General features: G+C 33.3%; 2 protein-coding genes across 6 annotated transcripts in view; one reads left to right on the top strand and one right to left on the bottom strand.

The window, feature by feature from the left end:
* LOC117119383 overlaps positions 1-14029 on the bottom strand; it is a 36355-nt gene extending 22326 nt beyond the window's left edge. Inside the window, exons 1-2 of the mRNA XM_033264186.1 lie at positions 13829-14029; positions 3164-3444 (exon numbers count right to left, since the gene is read on the bottom strand). Of these exons, the coding sequence (XP_033120077.1) occupies positions 3164-3350 (187 nt within the window). The 5' untranslated portion in view covers positions 3351-3444; positions 13829-14029. The remainder of the gene's footprint in view (positions 1-3163; positions 3445-13828) is intronic.
* The window catches only part of LOC117119367 (zinc finger protein 622-like), a 26988-nt gene continuing 7508 nt past the window's right edge, over positions 3236-22715 (top strand). Inside the window, exons 1-5 of one of the 5 annotated variants that reach the window (XM_033264164.1) lie at positions 3236-3360; positions 16295-16768; positions 17500-17697; positions 18235-18397; positions 20037-20164. In XM_033264164.1, the coding sequence (XP_033120055.1) occupies positions 16312-16768; positions 17500-17697; positions 18235-18397; positions 20037-20164 (946 nt within the window). In that variant the 5' untranslated portion in view covers positions 3236-3360; positions 16295-16311. Of the gene's footprint in view, positions 3361-14067; positions 14206-16294; positions 16769-17497; positions 17698-18234; positions 18398-20036; positions 20165-22715 lie in introns of those variants that run through there. The other 4 variants (XM_033264163.1, XM_033264167.1, XM_033264168.1 and 1 more) reach the window with 4 other exon arrangements.

The raw sequence follows: 22715 nt of genomic DNA on the forward strand, positions 1-22715 counted from the left end.
GATGTAACAATATTCTAAACGCTTTAATAATAAACACTTTACCGCCACCTATAGGCGATGATTGATGTTGTTGCTATGTGTGAGCATTAAATGGCGCACGCCACGAAGTAAAGCATAGTTTATCGTTCTATACTTATATACTGTAATTATAACTACAAGCATATCATAACAGGTATCACCTCACTAAGCAACCCTATCTTATCATCACTGCATGTTCAGTACAGATTTACAGACACTGTCAAGTTCATGTAGAAAATACCAGATAGATAAATCGTTTTAAAGCAAACATTCTGATCATCACTTGTACATGACACGCTAAAACTATCGTTCCCACGCTAAGAAAGAACGCTAAAACGATATTTCTTCAGCGATTTCGTTATTTAAAAAATAGTTAATATATTACTTAAAATAATACGTATTCCAAAAATCCGAATCTCTCCTAGAGAATGTATTATTCAGTCCAAACACAAAATCAACTTCTTAAAACCAGAAGATCAGTTAACAAAACAAACAAGCATAGGTCTACCAGCTAATGAACTGTCATGCCATGCCATGGAGATTATAATAAATTGATTAAAATGACACGACAGAATATTAAACAAAATTAAAGTTAAACCTTCCACCAGATAAAACTCAAAGCATGTTTCTGCGGGTGATTCTTTTCAGTGGCCCGGCGTTTTAAAAACTTGAGTGCTATTTCTGAGCATCTAGACGTGTAAAAAATTACAAAATTTTCTAACCTCAGCCACAACCATGGTGGGGCTGAGGTTATTAGAGTCTCACGCTGTACCAATCAAATATATGCTCCCACCGCCCCTGATTATGGAGGAAATTTGTAGAGAATGAAATTTAAATTTGTTAGATTTATTTATATTTATCTCTAAAATAAAACAATTAGGGTTTCCTTTTTTTGTTTGGATAAATCTGTTTAATTAAATCTTCATTGTCTTACACTGAGCTTATTCTTTGTATCACGCACTAGGAAACTTTGGGTGATCGATGTCATCCAATCGAAGCACGTTTTGCACACCACCACCGTACCCCCGAAAAAAAAATTGGCAGGCAGGGGTTTCAGAGGGGCGGTCTTTGGCCTCAGAAAGGTCATCGTGATGACAAAAATGTGTTTTGTGTAGAAAAGTACAGAAGAGGAAAATAAGAGGTAGGGCCTACTGTACTGTACGAAACAGTACTTGAAATAGCAGTCGCTTGTAATGCCAAAAAGTGAGGCACTCTCTACTCTCAATTTTAATAGGGCCTAGACCCTAGTCTAAGCCCTAGCTAAGGCCTAGGCGTAGCACTAGGCCTAGAGCAGGTCCGGTAGCTGTAGGTCCCACATATCGTAAACGATCATCTTTGTTTCGTTTATTATTATCACCGCCTTTACGACTGGTTACAAATGAATAAGACATAAATAAATAAGCAAGAAATTCATTTATGGACCAGTTTTTGTGAAATTTTATTGGTTTTTAAATTTGGCTAAAGCATTTTCAATTTGGCGAAAAAAATTGAGAACCTTTCGTCATTTTGGTGACAAAAAATTTGACCCTAGCGTGAGCGTAGGAGACTAAAATGAATGTGTATGTTTTGCCTCTAAAATGGATGCCATGTTTGCACTGGTGTGTACACCTTACAAAAATATATCGTTCACATCAATTAAAGTGGTTTTATTATTTTGTTTGGCAAGCTATGTAATATTTAAGTATCCACTTATTGTCTGCCACAAGCTGACCACAGACAAGCATCAAGCAAACATCAGGTGGTCCAGAGTTATCAAGGTAAAAACCACAGATCAAACAGAGCAGCAACAACAATACCTTCATCACTACCCTACCTCATAAGGGCACAATTAAACAACCTCAGAGTAACAACAATAGAACAGGAAAAAATTTGTTGCTTGCAATATGCAATTGGGAATTCTATGACAATGTCATCCTAATTGTTTGGGTGAGTAACCACAGATAATATAATTTAAAAAGTTATGAAAAATACTAATTCTGTTCAATAAAGATACCAAGGTCATGGAAATGAATCTAATTCTTAAAAAAAAAAAGATTAGATTTTCATTTAGAATGGAAGCTTTGCTTTTCTGGTTTAGTGGTACATGAAAGGGAAATTGTTCCACCTGAAAGTATCGCAAAGAAGTGACCGCATTAACTAAAATGGTAATTTACAAGTGCAAATATACTGTAATTATAACTTTTTTCTCTGATGAGGACCTAACTTGTGGTCCTCATTGACAAAGTGAATCTAATCTAATGACGTCTATATTTAATTGAAATGGACCATCTCAATATAAGTGGTCTACCTCAGAGTGAGCCATCTTCTCTACGAGGCCCACCTCAATGAAATGGTACGATCCCAAAGTAAACCATTTTCTCTGATGTGGTCCATCTCAATTGCAAAGAACATTTTTAACTGAAAGTAGTATGTCACATGAAAGTGAACCATTTTTCTCATAAGGTCTTTCACAATTAAAATGAACATTCTTAATTGCAAGTGGTACATCTGTTTATTGCTGTAAGATGATTATATTCCCAGTAAACTACATCAAATTGATTGGAAATAAAATTTAAGCATTTTGCCTTAATGTTTCGCTAATACTGTAAAGGATACTGGCTGCAAACATTGAGATTTTCCGACAAATGTTAGGCCTAGGCCCCTTGCACATCTACTGTACGGCATGGTTACAGTAGGTATGCATGATGGTCTTCGAATTCGAATGTTTGGGCCAGCTAAGGTTTATGAAGGATCTTTAAATTTCAAAGCATACAATCCAAGGAGAACGCTAGGATCAGTATAAACACTGTTTTGAACAATCGTATTGCCTTTCCTAGCCATTTACTTCTCACGTTAACAATGGGTGGTTGTTTTCGCAACCATAACATTATCTTTTCCTATGCTATCACACTGTAATGTTTTTCCTGTATACCCAAGTTAGGTCATGTGACCGCCTACAAACAATCATCGCTAAATCCCTCTATTGCAGTGAACATTCTTAATTGAAAGTGGTACATCTGAAAGTGAAAATTTTCTCTGTTAATGTCTTTCACAATTAAAATCAACCGTCTCAATTATAAAAAGAAGTGAAACCAGTCCTCTTAGTTATTTATAGATTCCTTCTTAACTTGAAGTAACATCAGCATAAAATATTGATAGTACTTACTAAATGTTCTCTCCGGTTTTGGCGGCGGCCACCCTTCCCGTCTTTTAACCTCTTCTTTTCCTTTCTCTTCCTGGATAGGCCTGAATTGTGATTTTTCAGCCTCTTTCCTGATAGCCTGTTGCTGTTGCTGCTGCTTCTTGGCCTTACGGTCAGAAAGGGACCGTTTGATGGGCTTAAAGAATGACATCCTGACACAGGTAAATAATCCTTTTGGTAGACTTCTGATAACAATCAATTCCGATGCAAATCAGTTATAATATTCCTAGCATGTAAACGGCATGCTGAAAAAAAGAGAAAATATTCATTGATCTAATTTGTCATCATTTTTAAATTATCAATGAAAAAGTAATATGGATTGATAAATTATTTAATATCTGACATTGGTATTGGTAGTAAAACAGGTCAATGAAATTGGCATCTTAAAACCTAATATTGCATGATCTAGGATCCTTGACATTTCAAAGTATATACAAGGTGGCATTATGGATGACAATGTGGTCGTAAAAATTGTATCATGACTAGAGTGTAAGTTAACAAAATATGACAAGTTGCCCCCTATAATTGTGATTTGTTAAGGACGGTGGATGAGAAACAAAATTGTTGTAGGCTTTCTGTAATGCAATGATGATGGTTTTCCTGATCCAATAACAAATGAATACTCTGTAACATCATTATTTCACTCCATATGACTACAGCAGCAATGCCAACGATGAAAGTGATAATTTAACAGTATGTTGATGATGAGGATTATGATGATGATAAGGATTAATAACAATGATGATGCATTAAAATATAATATAACATTTCAAATACAGGCCTCAATATATCACTGTATGAACAAGTTATGTATTCATTTAGACACTACTGTTAAAATAAGTTATGCATTGCAAACTAATCTAGAAAAAAAAACAAAAGCAACCATATTATAGATTTTATGATAACAGACTAAATGATTTAAGAATCTATTTAACATTACCAACCATAATAAAATCACTTCTTTATTCAAATTCATTAACTCATAATAACACAATGTTTATGCATTATAATTAGGTTTATTAATTACTCTGCTTTAACTCTACTCTTTCACTACTGTAGGATGAATACTTAATTAGCGGTCCGGATATAAAGAATTTAAGTTCTGATACCTATTGTAAAACCTACATAGCATGGCGATCATTAACCTCTAAATTGCACATGAAAGTGCAATTATTCTTTGAAATTATACTGAAGTTAAATGTATTCCACTAATAGGTACTAAACTGATTTAACGATTAAATGGCTTGTCAAAAGATTAGCAGGTTACAGGATGCATCATCAGCAGATCAGAGGGCTGGAGCCTACAGTGATGGTTGATGCATGTCAAAATGTAGTATAACTCCAGTCGATGCTAGAGAAATGCCTTTTTGTAACTTACTTATAATTTCAATCCACAGATGAATAGTGTGTCGGCTACATGAAAAGATTTGTTATGATTTATTACCTCTGCATTGATACCAATCTGAGAGTCCACAATTTGCCTGGATTCCCTCCAGGGGCATCTACAACTTTCATGTTTCACAATAATTATAGGGGGTACATAGAGCTACTATAGATACTAATATCCTCACAATTTACATTGCCTTAAACAACAGGGACTATAGTCAACCAAAATATAGTAAATTCCATTTCTATCAGTTCTTCTCCATCAGGTATTTCAAAGCTATTCAAGTATTTTAAGAAATGTGACCTTTTATCTATATTACTGTAAAGTATAAGCTATAAGGAATGTTCATCAAACCACTATTTATCATGGTCAACCATACTCGTAAATAAACAATAATATATCATTATTATTGCAGAATTACATCACATTATATCAATCTAAAATATAAAAGTACCTGAATTTAATCATTTATGGACCAAACACTTTTCAGTAAGACTTTGTCATTATTATGGTACATTCATGTATAATAAATTTTAAAAGATACAGTATGTCAAGATATATAATGAAAAGACAACTTAAGTATAATAGTAAATTTAAGTAGTGGTACTATACAAAATTTTGTTATGTTATATATTTTTTTTACCCTTCCCCAATTCCAGACCTTTCTCTCACTCTCTCATTCTCTTCTTTCAACCAACCAACCAATGGGATAGGCCAGAGTTACTTTACCTGTATATCTGTAGAAATTGACGATTTGTTATTGAGTACTGTCGGACTAGCAATCTGAGATGCTAAGACGAATCAAACAAGCTGATGATAACATAATGTGATAACCAACATCTATGTAAAGCAGCCACATAATACAAAACGTAGTTCTCTATATATTCGATCCTAATATCAGCAATAATTCACAAATACCGGTATTCCCATGTGACATTTTATAATATTAGTCTTAAAAATAACCCTGTACAACTGAAATTTATTCATCAGCTTAACACTTCCAGTTGAAAATGTAAGCACTGTTTCTGATTTAATTCTAATTAATTCCTCTTGACAATGTCATATATTCTTCATAGTGCTCCTGACAATGTCATTTATTCTTCATATACACCCTACTATGAGAATTGTAACTGGATACATGATGCATCAGGAAGAAGTTAAAATCATGAAGCTACTTATACCTTATAATGAGTACAACATGAATTAAACCATGAATCTTAATTAATCATACTGCACTGTACATGTATAAATGAATAATTTGTTTTCATAAAAAAAATTTTTTTTAAATATTATATTAATGAAAGAATTTCATGAACAGACCGACACACTGACAGTTGTACCAAATATGGTAGATAGTTGTTACTTGGATATTCAAAAATCATGAAAAAAAAAAATTTAAATTTACAATGAAAATTCATATCATTTGATTTACAAAGCAGAAAATCCATAAAAAATGGAAACGGAAATGGAAATTTCGGATGTAGGTATTATTCGCACATAAAATATGCATTACTGTATGATAAATTTTATTTTCAAATACTGGTTAGGAGAAACATGTTTTTAATAAGCCATAACTTGGCTAATTACTTCAGGTATGAAATCTGAAGAAATATTTAAATATTTTAATGCATTGTACTATAATATTTTTAAAAACAATTCCATGTATTTAATTATAAGTTTAAAATTGAAACACATTTTATACCAGGCCTTGATTACAAATTTCAGGTGTGTTAAAATTCACACTCAATGATTTTTAAGGTGTGGTTTTACTTTTTAGATGACCTGTCAGAAGTGAACCTGTACAGTATTAAATCATGTGAATTTGATTCTTGAATCACACCCTTTGTGATAATTTTATATACAGTAAAGCATGGAACACCACACTCGCACATCTTAAAAGACAAGGTCCGGGCTCACACTACGCCAATGGTCGTGGACCGACAAAATTTCGTGAAAATTGCAAAAGTGACGAGCCGCACATGCAGATAACTTTAATGATGGTGCACTCAGGCTGCCACCAACGATCAGCAGACAAAGACTGGTTCTGGGGTTCTGATTCTACAGTACAGCGTTTTGATCTTTCTTTGTAAAGGCGCTATAAAATACTTGTTAATAATAATAATAATTAGGTTTGCTTCAAACTGTGCATTTCTGTAAATAAACAAGAATCAGTTGGTAAAATAACAATTACGGTAATGCACAAAAAAATTCGTTTACAATAACGAATTATCAACTAATTATTTCTATATCCTCCAAAAGCAAATTCATGCATTTAGCCTAGACTTTCATCAAGGTTAACAATCTATTGTATTGACCACAACAATTAAGTTCAGTAAACCTAGATTGATTAAATATCCTTTAAATTCCACTATTTCTTTAGTATCTAGGCTTTCTACTGTACTTTCTTTTCGGATAAAGTCTTTGAAATAATTCAATTGTGTTAAAGTGAATAATTAGCTATTTGGCTCATGGCCACTCGCTTGAACATGATATTAGGCCAATTTTAGCATGGGCGTATACATGAGAACCACTAAAAAATGCAAACAGTAGTAATACTACAGTACTGCAGGTCTAACCAGGTTAAATACAGTAGTTCCATTCTGAACCTCTAGAACTACAGTACAGTAGGGTGCACTTATCTTTAGGTATTTTGCAAGAAAAAAATTACTTGTAAGTATATTGGTTGGGCTCTTTTCACAATAGGTCACTAAATGACATCCTCCAAATAAAAGTTGACCTTAGACCCAATCCCCTACTACATTCTCATCACTCCTGCATGTTCTATGCAAATTATAACTCAGGCTCTATTGTTGTGGTACTCACAATCACTTATTATCATCACTCCTCTTCTGCATGCCCTCAACAAGTCTGATAATATCAGCTATATTTTATGGATGCACAGTTCTCAACAATTCCATATCATTATATTATATAGTATTAATGTTTGGTATTAATTGCTCCACTTTGTCCACTCAGTAACCACAAAGAATTCTAACATTGACCTACTGTACCTGTAAAACAAATTCTTCATCAATACCTGATTACGATGATCACACACTGATATACAGTATAGCCTACAATGTCAGTAAAAGCTATTACGATGATCACACACTGATATACAGTACAGTAGCCTACAACAATGTCAGTAAAAGCTATCTATCCAGCCTTCCACTCCCTCTGCTGAGAGATGCTTGGTACAAATAGTAAGTACAGGTCAACCACTTCAGAGGAATTAGTGACTACTGTAATTTCATGGGCAAAAAGAGCACTACTGTTCAGTATACTGTACAGTATGAGGCAGAAATAATAATTTGGTATAATGTACAGTAACCAAGGTTAATACCAGACTTTTACGAAGCATGCTTTTTATTATTATTATTATTATTATTTATAGAATTATTAATTATAATGTAATTTAATTTTATCATGTGGGAAGTTCTATATTCGAAACAATCAAAAATAATTTTAAAAATAATATAGAATATAGTAAGATGATGATATTGACAACAACAACAAGGAATGACAAATAACAATGATGATGAATATGATGATAAAGAATATGGTATTGATGAATGATGTGTTAAATCACAATATTTATCAATCACGATGACGATGAATGATTATAATTATGACAATGACAATATAATACAGTCTATGAAGGGCAGTGAAAATAATAGAGACAGTAGAGATGGTAGTGATAATTATATTAAGGCTGGCAATTAAAAAAAAATAGTTAAAATTGAAGCAAATTTAAAGGTAATTGATACCATCTTCTAGCTGGCTTCCATCAGAATTGACTATAAATAATTTATAAAATTAACAAAAACAATTCCAGTTCTCATAAAGTAAGCCAATGCCATCTTTATATACAACCCAGTATTAAACACAAAATTACAAATTATGGTGCAGACCCTGTATTTCATAGTAGTGGATTGCCAGATAAATAACAATTTGTGAATGGGGCATTGTATATATTTCCTACAGTTCACAACAGCATCATCTATTGCATCAATCTCATTAAATATTAACATTTATGTAATCTATTAGACCGACAATTAAGCAATTACTTACATAAACAATATTACTTTAGTTCTGTCATCTGTGTAGATGGTACTATGACCTTCACTTAAAGCACGATAGAATTGTTCTGATCGTCCACACTTCATGAATGAAAATGACAAAATACTAGGACGCTAAGCATGTCAGGTTAGTATTTTCTGACTCATCACAATAATAAATATGCAAAGTAAATGGTTCTATTGTATTATACTTGGTTTCAATCATAATTACCAGTAGGCCAAAAAAAAAATCCATCATGATCCTACTAACATCTATAATTTACTGTACCTAAATGTGGGAAAAAAAGAATGTTGAGTTTGCTTTGGGAATCGGATATCATAGAATTGATTCCGGATAGATGAACAATCAAATTAAAAGGCAGCAGTTAATGGAATTGATTTCCAAATGTTTACAATTGCTGAGTTGAGAATTACTTATCCAATGTGTGTCTTTTGCCAGTAGAGTACAGAAAATAATGCTGATTTCACTATAGATAATTCAATAAGTATTATAAATATAAATACTATAATAATCTTTCAAATATCTTAATCAGGCCTAAATATTTTTTTTCATCATGTAATCATTATAGAGTATACAGTAGGATCATCATGTACCACATTGTGTGAAAAATTTTAACATTGTATAATATAATTATATCATATAACTCCTTACAGTATATACTAAAAATAAATATCATTATATATTATTTTAATAAAGTAAAATTAAGCACATTACATTGGGCTTTGTTGTACAGTAATTCTCAAATTATAATTAGAACATTTTGAACAAGCATCCTTTTCTATCGCCACTAATTACTATCTTCCATTTGATATGTTACCAAACATATTGTATTTCTTATTGTTTAGTCACAATGATGAATGGCTAGTGAAAATGTTATAATTTTGAATGTTTTTCTTTAATTTTAATACATTTTATAAATTTTAAAACAGGTTATTAACCAGGGATTCAGAGTTGACCATTTATGTGTTGGGCTTAGCCAAATACATTCTCTAGACATGCTCCTTGTCAATATTTATTGTTTTGTGTAAATTTGTAAATAAATAATTTGTTTGTTTTAATTGTTATATTTTTTACTTCCTTTGTATTGTAATATATTATACATAAATAATGATTTTAGATAGATAACAAACAACTGTTATTGAATTTAATTGGATTTGTTAAATAAACTGTGAAAAGAATGTGAATGAATTCTGTACATTACATATTTCCTCCAAAAGACATTACCTGTATTTCACAGGGAGAAAAACATAAAAAACAATTATACAATTGTTCCTTAGCACCTAACTTATAATATGAACCCTAATTTTATACAATAACTCTTTACAGTATGTTAGGCCAACCTAAAAAACTACCGCCTTTTAGTTGAGGACAATCTCTATTATTTAATGGACAAATTCCATTTTCTGTTGAGTTATTGTACAGTAAGTCTAACCTAAGGTAAAAAAGTCATAAGTAATTGCTACTTTCTAAATTATGAAAATGATAAAATGTTTTACATCAATAAATCATAATTTTGCAGCTGTTCAATTCAATTTTCATACCGTTTTAAGGCTCATTCATTTTACCTCCTTACATTCTCTTCAAATTTGTGTATTTTTCTTCTTTTGTTTTTTTTCGAAATTATTACAATGAGCAGGAGGCTACAAAATTATTTCATTTTACATGGTAAGATAAAAGCCATCTAGATATTTGAATAGTTTACAAGAATTCTGTCAAGAAACATGTCAAAAAATAAAGAATCTAATACTAATAATTAGTAAAAGTCAATATGTGGTTCATCTTCAGGCATTATCATTGGTATTTGAGGGTGTGCCTGCCCTGCGTGTGTGTAGAGATGGGTATGTGGATGTGTGTCTGGATATGTGTGTGTATATTGCCATCTATATGACGGTTGATGACACCAAGCTTTGTCAAGATGACATTATGACCACAGAGCTACTCTCAAGTCTGGCATTCTAAAACCACTTAAGAAGCTTGAGCCCCCAGAGACTCCAAAAGAATGGAGGCCAATGCTAAAGCATAACATATCAAATCTGATTTATTGGTCAGAGTTGATCAAACCGGTAAGATATGATCATATCATAAGCAAATTCATAACATATAGAAGCAGATTTTCATAATTTATTCATTGAATGTTTTATAAATCATTAATGTACTGTTTCATGTTAAACATAGTACAGCTATGTACAGAACTACAAGTGTTATGCAATGCTTGGTTGAAAAAAGACAAATGATTGTAATTTCATTCAAAATTATGTTCTGATTTCTAAGAAGTTTTTTTTAAAAGGGAAAATATTAATTATCATGCGAAGACTAGGATTCAAAATGTCCTTTCCTTTTTTAAAGAAAATTGTTATATAAGCATTACAAATTTCAATAGTATACATCTATAACCAAGCTCCATTAATTAATTTTCATCTATTGAACTAATCTTATTGCATTCATAAGTGTTAAATAAGTGTATTGAATACTTGTAGCAGCATAATGTGCGCATAAATAATGTGCAGTCTATGTGCCTGTAGGCCTAATAGGTACAGTATGAACGTGACTGCACATAACACCATGTAAATCCTGTGTAAAAATTAAGTGTGAAAGACCTAATTGCTACTCAGGTTTCAAATGAAGTGGTGAAGACAGCAGTATAAGAATTAAGTGGTAGGTTCAAATGTAAACTTTATTGGTTTAGCCTGCTCAGTTAAAGTGGCGAGTCTGCTGGTGGTATAAATGTTAACATGCGAGTCCCAGAAGTTCTTGCGATAATTTTTAATTGTAACTTAAGCATGCTACAAGTCATGTTAAAGCCTGCTGCACATACCAAATATCTGTAGTTTGATATTTTTGGCTCGATACGGTAGATGCCAACAATGCCTTACTGTATGCGGTAAATGAAAGCCAACTGCTTACAGCTTATGTATACTATGTATATGAACATCAAAAAGTACTCTCAGATACATGTTCAAAATGTTTGCTCATATACTTAGGTACTGTATAACACATGACAAATATAGGTGGGGCTGAAGGGTGGCTCACCTGTCAAAGAACAATGGAGGACCTGTAGGGAAATGCATTATGTAGTAACTGTAGACCATACCTGTAGGCATACAGTATGCTGGGGATGGGGATACTCCCTCATGGCAGCAAATTAGTTCCACTAATGTGGGTTAGTTTATACTTTAAAAAAAGTTTTCATTAGAATAGGGATTTAGTTCAGCATTCTGAGATTTAGTTCCACATTCTCATTTTTAGCACCCCATGCGCCCCCCACCCCTCTCCATCCCCACAAACCTAACCAGCATACACCCCTGTAGACTGCTTACCTGGTACAGTCACATAAATTAAGTTTTGAAAAAGATATTAATTCTGTTTAATTAAAGAAATATTGATGTTTAATCTTATATCATCAGGCTAAGCAAGATTATCAAAAGGCTAACTATTATTAGAACGAGTTTAATGATTAGACACACAAAATAATATGGGACTGCCACTGTAATTTTAGGTGTGATGTACTGTACAGTGCAGGGTCACTGGATTCATTACTGTGGTTGCTGGTAACACACTATCCCCCAAGGTAAACAATGCTTGGAAAAAATATAATGAATGGATGAAGGCTGTCTGTGGTTTGCATGACTCATAGGAGCTCATTTACCTTTATACTACAACAATAATTAAGCAAGTGACGTTTCCTGCATAAGACAACTTAGCAGTATTGATTTCTCTATAAATCAGTAAATACTGGAGAATGTTGTATTCATAGCATTCTGGCTTTACGGTAATCATATTATCAGCCCAATTATTTTTAAAGACTAATTTAATAAAGGAAGAATCACTGAATTTGGGATCAGTGCAAAACATACTTATTTTAAAATGATTTCATTTTTATTCTTATCTGTCTAAACATATAGTGGAAACAATATATTTTATATGGGAAATGTTTTAATTACTCTATTTTACTGCCTTCTGTAGCCATATACTGTAGGAGATCCTTTTGTAATCATTTTTCCATCCCCAGCATCACTTTATCTAACTGTTAACATTAGAAAACATGTATAGTTTATTTGAAATTTGTTCCAAAAAAACTACAATCCTTTTTTTTTTTTTCAAATTGTGTTTTTGAAAAAATAATAGGATTCATAAAATTAAAGTTCCAATTTTACATTAAATAAAGATCTGGAATAAACATAGAATTAACAATAACATGAAACTGAAGTTTTACAATGACAACTAAATTTGAATTGTAATTTATGCAGGTAAGTATACACAAAGTAGACTTATAACATTTAATCATCAATCTCCTAGTCATTGAAATGCAAAAATTGGGCCTTGTTGCCCCAGTTTTGTCGGATCAAAAAGGGGGGTTTATTATTTATTTATTTTTTTAATTTATTTTTTTTTTTTAAGCAAAATAAAATCTCTCAGAACAACCTCAAATGGCTCATAATTGCTCAGTTTTTTAGAGTATCTTGGATCGTCTGGAACCCCAAAAGTTTGGGGTTCCTGAACCTTCTGACCTCCCCGGAAATTATCAGACCAGAGGTGTACCTAGGACTCAGGAGTCTTGAAATGTGTGGGCTAATGGGGCGCAAATATGGAGTGGCTATGATTATGGGGGGGGGGGAGAGCTACTGTAGATCGCAAAACTAAGGTGTCGACTAGAGAAGAGCTTTTTTGGGTGGGGCATGATCCCCCACACACCCTGCCCCCTTTCCCTCCTTGTTACGCCACTGTGTCAGACAGCTACCCCCACCGATTTGTTGAGCAAATCATGGTGCAATACCTACATGGATATACAAGGTATATAAACAAGCAGTCAGTAGCAGATTCTACTTTTCTTCATAACAAAGATAGATGAACGTGTGTGACTAGCATACACCAGATCTACGTTGATGTACGATTGACACACAGTTTTAACAAAAATAAATGCATACAAAACAGATAAAATCACATTTTTTTTTGCTGCTGTTTCATTCATTACCACTATATCAGGTATGTGACATGTCAGTTGTAACAAATTACGGTAATCTCAATACTGTATTAATGAAAAAGTTAAAATAAGAAACAGATGTCGCCTGTGTTTATCGCCACCTCTCGCTTCAATCGGTCTGTTGATCAAAAGTGACTTTTCGTATCATCACCTCACTTACTTATCAAAACGAACGACTTACCTGTGTTTCTGAACAAATCTATGATACAGAACACATTCATATAGTATATCAATAGAGAATGCTGCTTGCGACGGTTATTTTTCAGACAAAAAACGGGCAAAATATTATCAAAAAAACAAATATTTGTATAATCAAATTGAACCGCGGTTTCGGATGTGTGTATGGCTGCCTTCACGACAAGCAAATTTTGGCATGCTATGTTTTTGACTACCGCCCTCTATGTTTACATGTCCATTTAATTATTGCACAACATTTGGACACACACGATCGACGTGAGAAGCTGGGTCTAGGACCTAGATAGCTAGTGTAAATCCTATGCTATATTTGTTTTATTTTATTTCTCCACTGTCATTTCACACGGTAGCATCAGACTTCTGGTATTTTAATTTTTTTCTTCTTAACTTATTCATTTTTAAGTTTCGAAACTAGGCCCTAATTAGGCCGGTTTGGTGGACGTGGTAGGGGAGGGAGAGGAGGAATACCGGGAGTAGGAGCTGGCTAGGCGTCCTCCTTGTTATTAGTGCAGTGCCTAGGTTAGGCTAGCTGCTAAAAATCGATAGAGGGCTATCTTGGCCTAGGCCTAAACTAGTAATAGGCCTACAATGGGTGACAGACGGTCGGGTCCAACTGGTCTGGACGATTGGGCCCACGTTCTAGAACAAAGGATAGGCCAGGCCTAGACAAGTGAAGATAATCTAAAAAATTATCAATATCATCAGTAGGCTATAATTATATTCTAAGGCCCTATCTATGTACTGTGCTACTGAAAATGCTTGTCCATTTGAAAGAAAAAATGAATAAATAAATAAATTCTTCATGTAGGGACAAATACAAACAAGGCTAAACAGCAGTTTTTCACAATAGTCATGATTAATATTACAACATGATCCAATAATACTTTGTCTTCACTTTATGAACGATCAGGCCCAGTATTTGATTTTGCCCAAAAAGAATCAGGCCCACGAGATGTACTTTATCCTAACTTTAGTTCTTATTGACATAAACTTTTTTTATGTATACTTTTTTTGGTCAATAATATATGTCCTAGTTCTATTAAGAGGAACACCGATTAGTTCAGATTTTTTTGTTCAATTTTTAAAAACTCATGGTTTTCCAGGCAAGTGAACAAATTATATTGAAATAATTTGTCTTTAAATACTGTACTGCGGTAATTTACCCAATTATGAAATCCATGTACCTGCTTGAACTATAAAAAGCCTCATGAGATAGCTTAACATAACTGGGCCCTAGCTTAAAGTGAACAAGTTTCATACTCACATAATTGAAGATAAAATTAATCACTTTATATTATTATAGTTAGAGACAATATAAATAAAAGGTCTGCCTTAGGCCATGTAAAAAAAATAATTGGTTAGCATCCCCTCACTACCATCACAGAGGCCACCGACCCGATTTCTTTTTTTTTTTTTTTAACAAAAAACTCACAAACTCCATTTAATATAGGTTTGTTTTCCACCTGTCCACATGCTAGCCAGACCACTTGCAGGTCTATGCTTTACTGTTGTTCTATACTGTAGCCACATGGCATAATCCATGATGCCTGGCCCGGGATTTATGTGTTTTGTGAATTGTGCATGATTATAATAGATAATATAGATAAGATAATATAATATAATAAGATAATTGCATTATGACTGTTATTCATAGGTAAAGTTTCTGTTTCTACAGATGAATTACATAATTTCTTGTATGCAAATTCCGTCTCTATTGTTTTCTTCTTTGTTTTGCTTTTTTTCCTTGCGACACTCTTTTTTCATGTTAGATGCGAGGGGAAAAAAACCTACCTCCCTCCATACCATAAAAATTGATTAAACATAAGGATGCTAACCAATTTTTAAAAATTTTATATGACCTTATATAAACATATGAATATGTATAATGTGATATAAAAATGTTTCAACATAATCAAATTTTATATTATTTACATTTCCACTTGAATGAACCATGAACAAAATGTCAAGTTGGTATATAAACCTCATAAATAATTTATCTAAATGGTTTCTATGTGAAAATCTAATTACAGCTTACTTGTTAGCCAATTTTTCGTTTCGACACTGGAAGCTTTCTCAAGCCGATATGCCAGCTGACGATGTTATACTGTGTGGTCCGTAGATGGTACCCTCACAATCAGCTGGTCATAGAGATGACTGAGTTAGGTTGTCCCCTGGTCTGTGTTGATTAGCATTTCTTTGCTGTTGTTGCCCATTTCCTTCTTATCCAGATCGATTCTCTGATCCATCTGGTGTGTTTTGTGAGGGTGTCATCTACGGATGACGCTACCAGCTTGAGAAAGCAAAATGTGTCTATAACAAGTAAGTTGAAATAGGATTTTCACAAAGAAACCATTTGTATTATTCATGAATTTTTTGAAATCCTGATGAATTTTTACTTACAGTCTCATAAATAATTATTAAGGATCAATGAGTTACTTATTCTCACTTTCAGATTTACATCTACATACAATGTCAACGTACACATGCATAACATGTCGAGTGGCATTTTCCAGCTCCGAAATCCAAAGAAATCATTATAAAACCGACTGGCACCGCTACAACCTCAAACGTAAGGTAGCGGAGATGCCACCGGTGACATCAGACGACTTCTGTCAGCGAGTGCTATCACAGAAAGCTCAGCTAGCCCAAGCCAGTCAACCTGTTAAAAGCCATTGCCAAGTGTGTAATAAAAATTTCAGTACAGAAAATGCATTTGCTAACCATATGCAGTCGAAAAAGCACAAGGAACAGGAGGCAAAGGTAAATAAAGAATTGGAGAAACTCAAAGAAAAGAGGAAGGAGAAGGGACTGGAAGAAGAAAACAATGACAAAAATAGAACTACTGAAGATACAAGTCAGGGTGCAGCTTGTGTTAAACCAAAATCTAAACCAGACTCTGCAATAGATGATGATGATGATGATGAAGGTAATTCATTTTTTAAAAACATAAAAATGTTCATGGTAGAGGACATTTAGTTTTTATTTCATTGTAAATAATAAAGAAATAAATACAAAAGCAAGTTCTTATTGACTAACCACATTTATGCTGCATACAAAATGATAAAATTTGCATTGCCTGAATTTGTTAGCAGTATTACGTGCTGTATGGTGTTCTTGTGCATGTATATTTACTCATAAATACTACATTAGATAATAATAAAACTAATAATGAATAATAATGGTTTGTGTATTTCAAATCCAGTGGTCCATTTAAATCATCCTATTATCATGCGAATAAGGTTTACAGGATTGTATGGGATGGAGATTTGCAAATTCAAAATCTGAATTAGTGAATAAAATCATTTATATTTAAAACCACCAAAACTATACATCATTTTCGCCAAAATTGAAAGGAAAAATATCCGACAACCTGGCAACTACCATTTGGGAACATCCAGAGGCATTTCGTTTTAGTTACCAATGCTTATTTGTGGCCGGTGCACAGCTTTCTTTCTTGTTGTAGCGTAGTCTTTGGAAAAAAAAAATGCAAAAATAAAACAAAAAAGAAAGGTTTTGGTTGTTTTGTTACTTCTGCTCTGCTGGATCCCCCCCCCCCCCAGTGAAAAGTTGCAAGTCTTTAGACATTTGTGGCGCTGTTTCAAAATACGCCCAACAAAATGGCGTATAGCCCACACTTTTTTCCTTTATGTACAATAGGTATGGAAGTAGAAGAGGTAAGTGATGATGAATGGGACGAGTATGAAGGCAATGCTGTACCGGGTACCGACTGTCTTTTCTGCTCCAAGTCTAGCAACAGTATCGAGGAGAACTCTCATCATATGACTGTCCATCATAGTTTCTTCATCCCCCATATTGAGTATCTTGTAGACCTTGAGGGGCTCCTTACATATTTAGGTAAGTTAGGTTTGAGTGCAGATATGTACTTGATAATTTTTTTTTCATTTCACATCCACAGAAATTACTGTAACTAGCCAATTACAGGGTTAAACGATACTTAATAACTGAGACTCTTCATGAGGCTTAGGGAGTCATGAGAAGTCCTGTTGAAACAGAAATGGACCTAGGACTTGGGTAATATCCGTTCATGAGGGCTGTATGGTTTTGAACAGCGTGCAAGAGGGTGGAACCTGCCATGGACCACTCAGAACTAGTGGAATCCCATCAAATTTTGTTGAGCTCTCCAACGGGATAACCAGCTCTACTAAAGACAGAGGCAGCGGGAGGTTCCACTTGTGCCACCACTGTGGGGTGGAGAATGTTCAAAATCAAAGCATGATTGTCTAAGTCCAGTAAAATTGAACTACAGCGCTTTGAGGCTTTTTTAATTAGGCACTATATAAATTTATTAAAGAATTGTAACTTTGCAATTATATGATTATCATCATCAGGTATTTCATCTAATTGAACATCCTGGTTTTCTTATTTTTACAGGTGAAAAGGTTGGGTGTGGGTTTGTTTGTCTGTGGTGTAATAAACGAGGCAAAGCATTTCATGCGCTTGATGCAGTTCAACGACACATGAGGGACAAAGGTCACTGTAAGCTACAATATGATGGCGATGCAGCATTTGAGTTCTCAGATTTCTATGACTATAGGTTTGTTTTGGTATTATCATGAAATCGTATTTGTACTCTTTAAAAATTCTTAATAACCCCGCCACATATATTACTATACTTTGTCAATTAGTACTGTGTTCTGTTTCCACTATTTAAAAATGGGAAATATATATATTTTTAATGATTTAAAGATTTTGTGTATATCTGAATAAATACATGTGCATATTATATTTACAAATAAATCAGTATTTTACATGTTTAAAGATAGATATGGATACATGTATTACAATCATTCTCATTCACTTGAACTCTAGTAAACCAAAGGCTTAGCCATTGAGCCGTCCAGCCGTCTTTTGGACGGCCTACAAATATTTAGGACGGCCACTTTTACCGTGACGGCTTGGCCTAATCAGTTCGGCCTAGCCAAATTGGACGTGGTCTACCTTTAGCAAATTCTTTATATTCTTCAGATCTATCGAATGTTACATTAAAATAAAGTTAAATCATATTTAAGTTTGATAAAAACAACATTTATTGATTGAATGTACGTTGTTTCCGTACCAATATTTGGGTGGAATTCCCAAAGATGGGCGTGGCTTGCCCATCGGCTCAGTGCTACACCCACTGGCTTCCATTTTGGACGCCCTATTTAGTTTTTCTGGCTAAACCCCTGTAGTAAACCAACTACACTATCATGGGCGAATTATGGGAGGGGGCACGTTTTGCCACTGCCGTCTTTTATTTTTTGATAGAAAAAATTACAATGTTACAGTATTTTGCAACAACATATACTGAACAAAAATTATACAATTAATTAATGAATACTTATTTATGTGTATAACTATATTACATCTAGGTCTATAAAAATTGGTGCTCCCTCTTCCGAAATTATGGATCTGCCCCTGTCTATTGTTACTGTGCTAAACACACAGTACTTTCTGTCAGGCCACCTTCACTCACCCAATCAACACATTCTAATCATCCTCTTTATGCAAGTGTGAAATAGTGAAACTGTCTACCACAACATATAAAACCTCATCATGTTTTCTTAAAAATAGCTCAAATTCTTTCTAATTATTTAACATCCAACAATACCATTGATTATAATTTTAATATTAAATTGATGCTAAGTCTTATTGTATTATTGTTACTACTGGTAATTATTTTACAGTGGAAAGAATCTGTTTTCAGTTTGTTTGTTTGTTTTCATAATGCATTATTCACCATTAAGAAAAAGTCGAACATTTCTATATTAGGAGTCGCTGTCCTGATTGATGTAGAGTACCACAGTTGTGTCGTCACGACACCAGGTAGCGCCCACTGTTGTTAACCAGACGTTGGTTACCGTTCGTTACACCTGAATGCCTGCATAGGCTTTCTGGAATAGGCATCTTAAAATCTAATATTTTACCATCAAAATACTAAACACACAAAAGCTCGTTGTAGATTGTAGTAGTTATCGATTATTCATCAACTAAAATCTACAAAGAAAAACTAAGATACAGCATCTTAATAATTACGTTAGAAATTGGGATCCATGGTTTGTTAGTAGAGAAAATCGTGCCTGGTTGAACGCATTTTGCAACGATAGCAACGGAGTAGTATCACATGGTATCATGACGTAACACTGTAGTACTCTACACAGTGTATTGACAGATATTAAATTTTTTTATAATAGGAGTAGCTACCCTGATTATGATGGGGAGAAAAAAGTTGATGTGGATATGAAGGAGGAGAATGAGGAGGAGATAACAGAAGATGTCTTAAATTCTACACCTGATGGATATCAGCTTGTACTCCCTTCAGGTTAGCAGTTTTACATTATTTTCTTTTTGTATCCACTGTCTTCTAGATTGCATTTGACTTAAATATTCTGCATGCTAAAAACAATTAGTGTACCTGCTACCTTACTCTCGCTGTAAATAACTAGAAATTCGGGAAAATATGATATTTCCAAAAAAGGAAATATGTCCTATATTTTCTATTTACAATTTAATATACAAAGAATTAATCCAATTACTGCAACCCAAAACATTTGGGTATAGGTAGTGCCATGTGCACGCTTATGTAAATAATGCATTTTCATTTACTTACTTGTTTTATCATGTTTCCAACAATTAGCGTATTGCCTACTATAATACCATAAATATATATTGTTTCCTCAGTAGTTAATGATCACATTAATTTATTCACCTTCCTAATAAAAAGTATTGTAAATGATTAAGTTAATCTGAAAGCATAAGCGGTAGTTCAATAATTTCTTTTGTTAATACACTCCATCTGAAACTGCAACTCCTTTAATGGCTCTTTATAACTACAGACAGTACCAACAATTTTTTTATTCTAATGTCTAATTTGCATATAAATCATGATTTTGGTTTAAACTTTAAAAAAAACATTATTCATTTACATAATATTGATTACTTTTTTTCTTGTGATGTCTGTGATTCTCGCTGTGCATTTCGCTTGTTTCCTTGAGCAAGGCATTTTATCTGCATTGCTTCTCTCCACCCAGGAGTATAAATGGGTACCTGGTGGGGTTGCTTGCTCCTTGGCTGAATACAGCAGCAACACTTAGCATGTGGATCCAATGACCAGGGACAGAAGCGCTTCGTATCTGCAAAGAAAGGCGCTATATAAATAAATATGATTAGATTAAATTAGATTCTTGTTTGTTCTCTACAATTTTGGTGGTGATGTTTGTGCTTTACAAATCGTTATTATTTTTTTATTTTATTATTAGTTTCCCTCTGATGCTATAGAGGTATATATTTAGTGTACTTGCCTCTGTTTATTCATCACTCAATTGGAATGGAGTTACCATTTACCTGATGAGGCTTTTATGCTTATTGTTTATATTCAGATCCATTGCTTGCAGTAGAGTATCCACCTTCTATTTTCTACCTGTATATGACCATATTTTTATCCTATCTGTACATTCACCTGATAAAGACATTGTTTGGTTAAAAGCTTGTGCATTAATAAAATGTTTTATTCTGTAAAGTGTTGTTTGTCTTTAATTGACTCTCTATCATCCAACATGGCTTTCTATTCCACTTCATCACTATTTATCATAAATTATTTAGGTAAATGATTTTTTGAAACCATTGAAATAAAAATATGCAGAAAATTGTATGTCATTAGTTATTTAGGCAGCTGGTTTAATTAATAATATTCAAGGTGTACTGCAGGGCCGTAGCCACCGGTACAGTTGGTCAGGTTTGAACCTGACTACTTTTTGACAGACTACAAGTTAATTAATAAGGTTTTGAATAGGAAAAAAGGGCTAAATTCCACCTGCATGTTTACTCTCTCGCTGACATAACTCAGGAACCGTTAATGATATTTTACATTATTTTCTTCTCCTTTAGTGTAAAATTTATAATGACTGATTAAGAAACTAGGATGCATTTTTTTCTTCAGTTGAAATTTAATGTCTAGTGGGCTTACCTTTTATCCAAATCAAGTAGGAAATCTTATTATTATTATTATTATTATTATTATTATATATCCCAAAATTACGTTATATTCATGCACGAAAGTAGAAAGTTTAACTTAATAATATTGATATGTTTTATGTATTTGTTGAATGGTTTTTAATGATATTATAGTCTAATATGACCACAGCAGTTCTCTCCTTTAAACTTCTAACCTTCTAAGCTTTGCGTATCTCAATATACATATATATTTCCTTAAATTATGGAGGAATTAGTTTTTATTAAAGTTTATATAAATTATTAGTTTTAATTCCTCCATGCTTAAATCAAGGAAGTCCAATCGTTAAATTAGTATATATAGTATAGAGAATTTTTTCTGTCAATCTCAGGTATCCAACCTTTAGGAAATTACATTTTATGCATGCACCGACATGAGAAATTTAACCTAATAACTTTGATATGTATATGTTTTATATTGTTTGTTGAATGGACTTTTTTAATAATAATATTACAGTCTAATATGACCACAACATAAGGAAGTCCACTCTGTAAATGTTTAGCATAATATTGTACAGATAATTTTGATTGTTTATCAATATCATTATACACTTGTTAGATCCAAATCACGTTTTATGCAAGCACCGACAAAGAAAGATTAAACATAATAATTTTGATATGTACATGTTTTATGTTATGTGATGATTGGTCTTGTTAATAATATTACAGTTAATGGCTTAATGTTAATACTGTAATATTACAGTTTAATGGTTTACAATAATATTACAGTTTAATGGTTTAATGGCCCGGAACCCTAAACCCCGACCTCGGGGCCCTTGGCGGCCCCCTAGCCCAATCATCAGTGCTCGCGCTTCGCTCACAACCTGACCACTTCAGTTCTCGTGGCTACAACCCTGTACTGA

Source organism: Anneissia japonica, unplaced genomic scaffold, assembly GCF_011630105.1.
Source record: "Anneissia japonica isolate Jap-2015-1 unplaced genomic scaffold, ASM1163010v1 scaffold287827_len377088_cov200, whole genome shotgun sequence".
NCBI classification, from domain to species: domain Eukaryota; kingdom Metazoa; phylum Echinodermata; class Crinoidea; order Comatulida; family Comatulidae; genus Anneissia; species Anneissia japonica.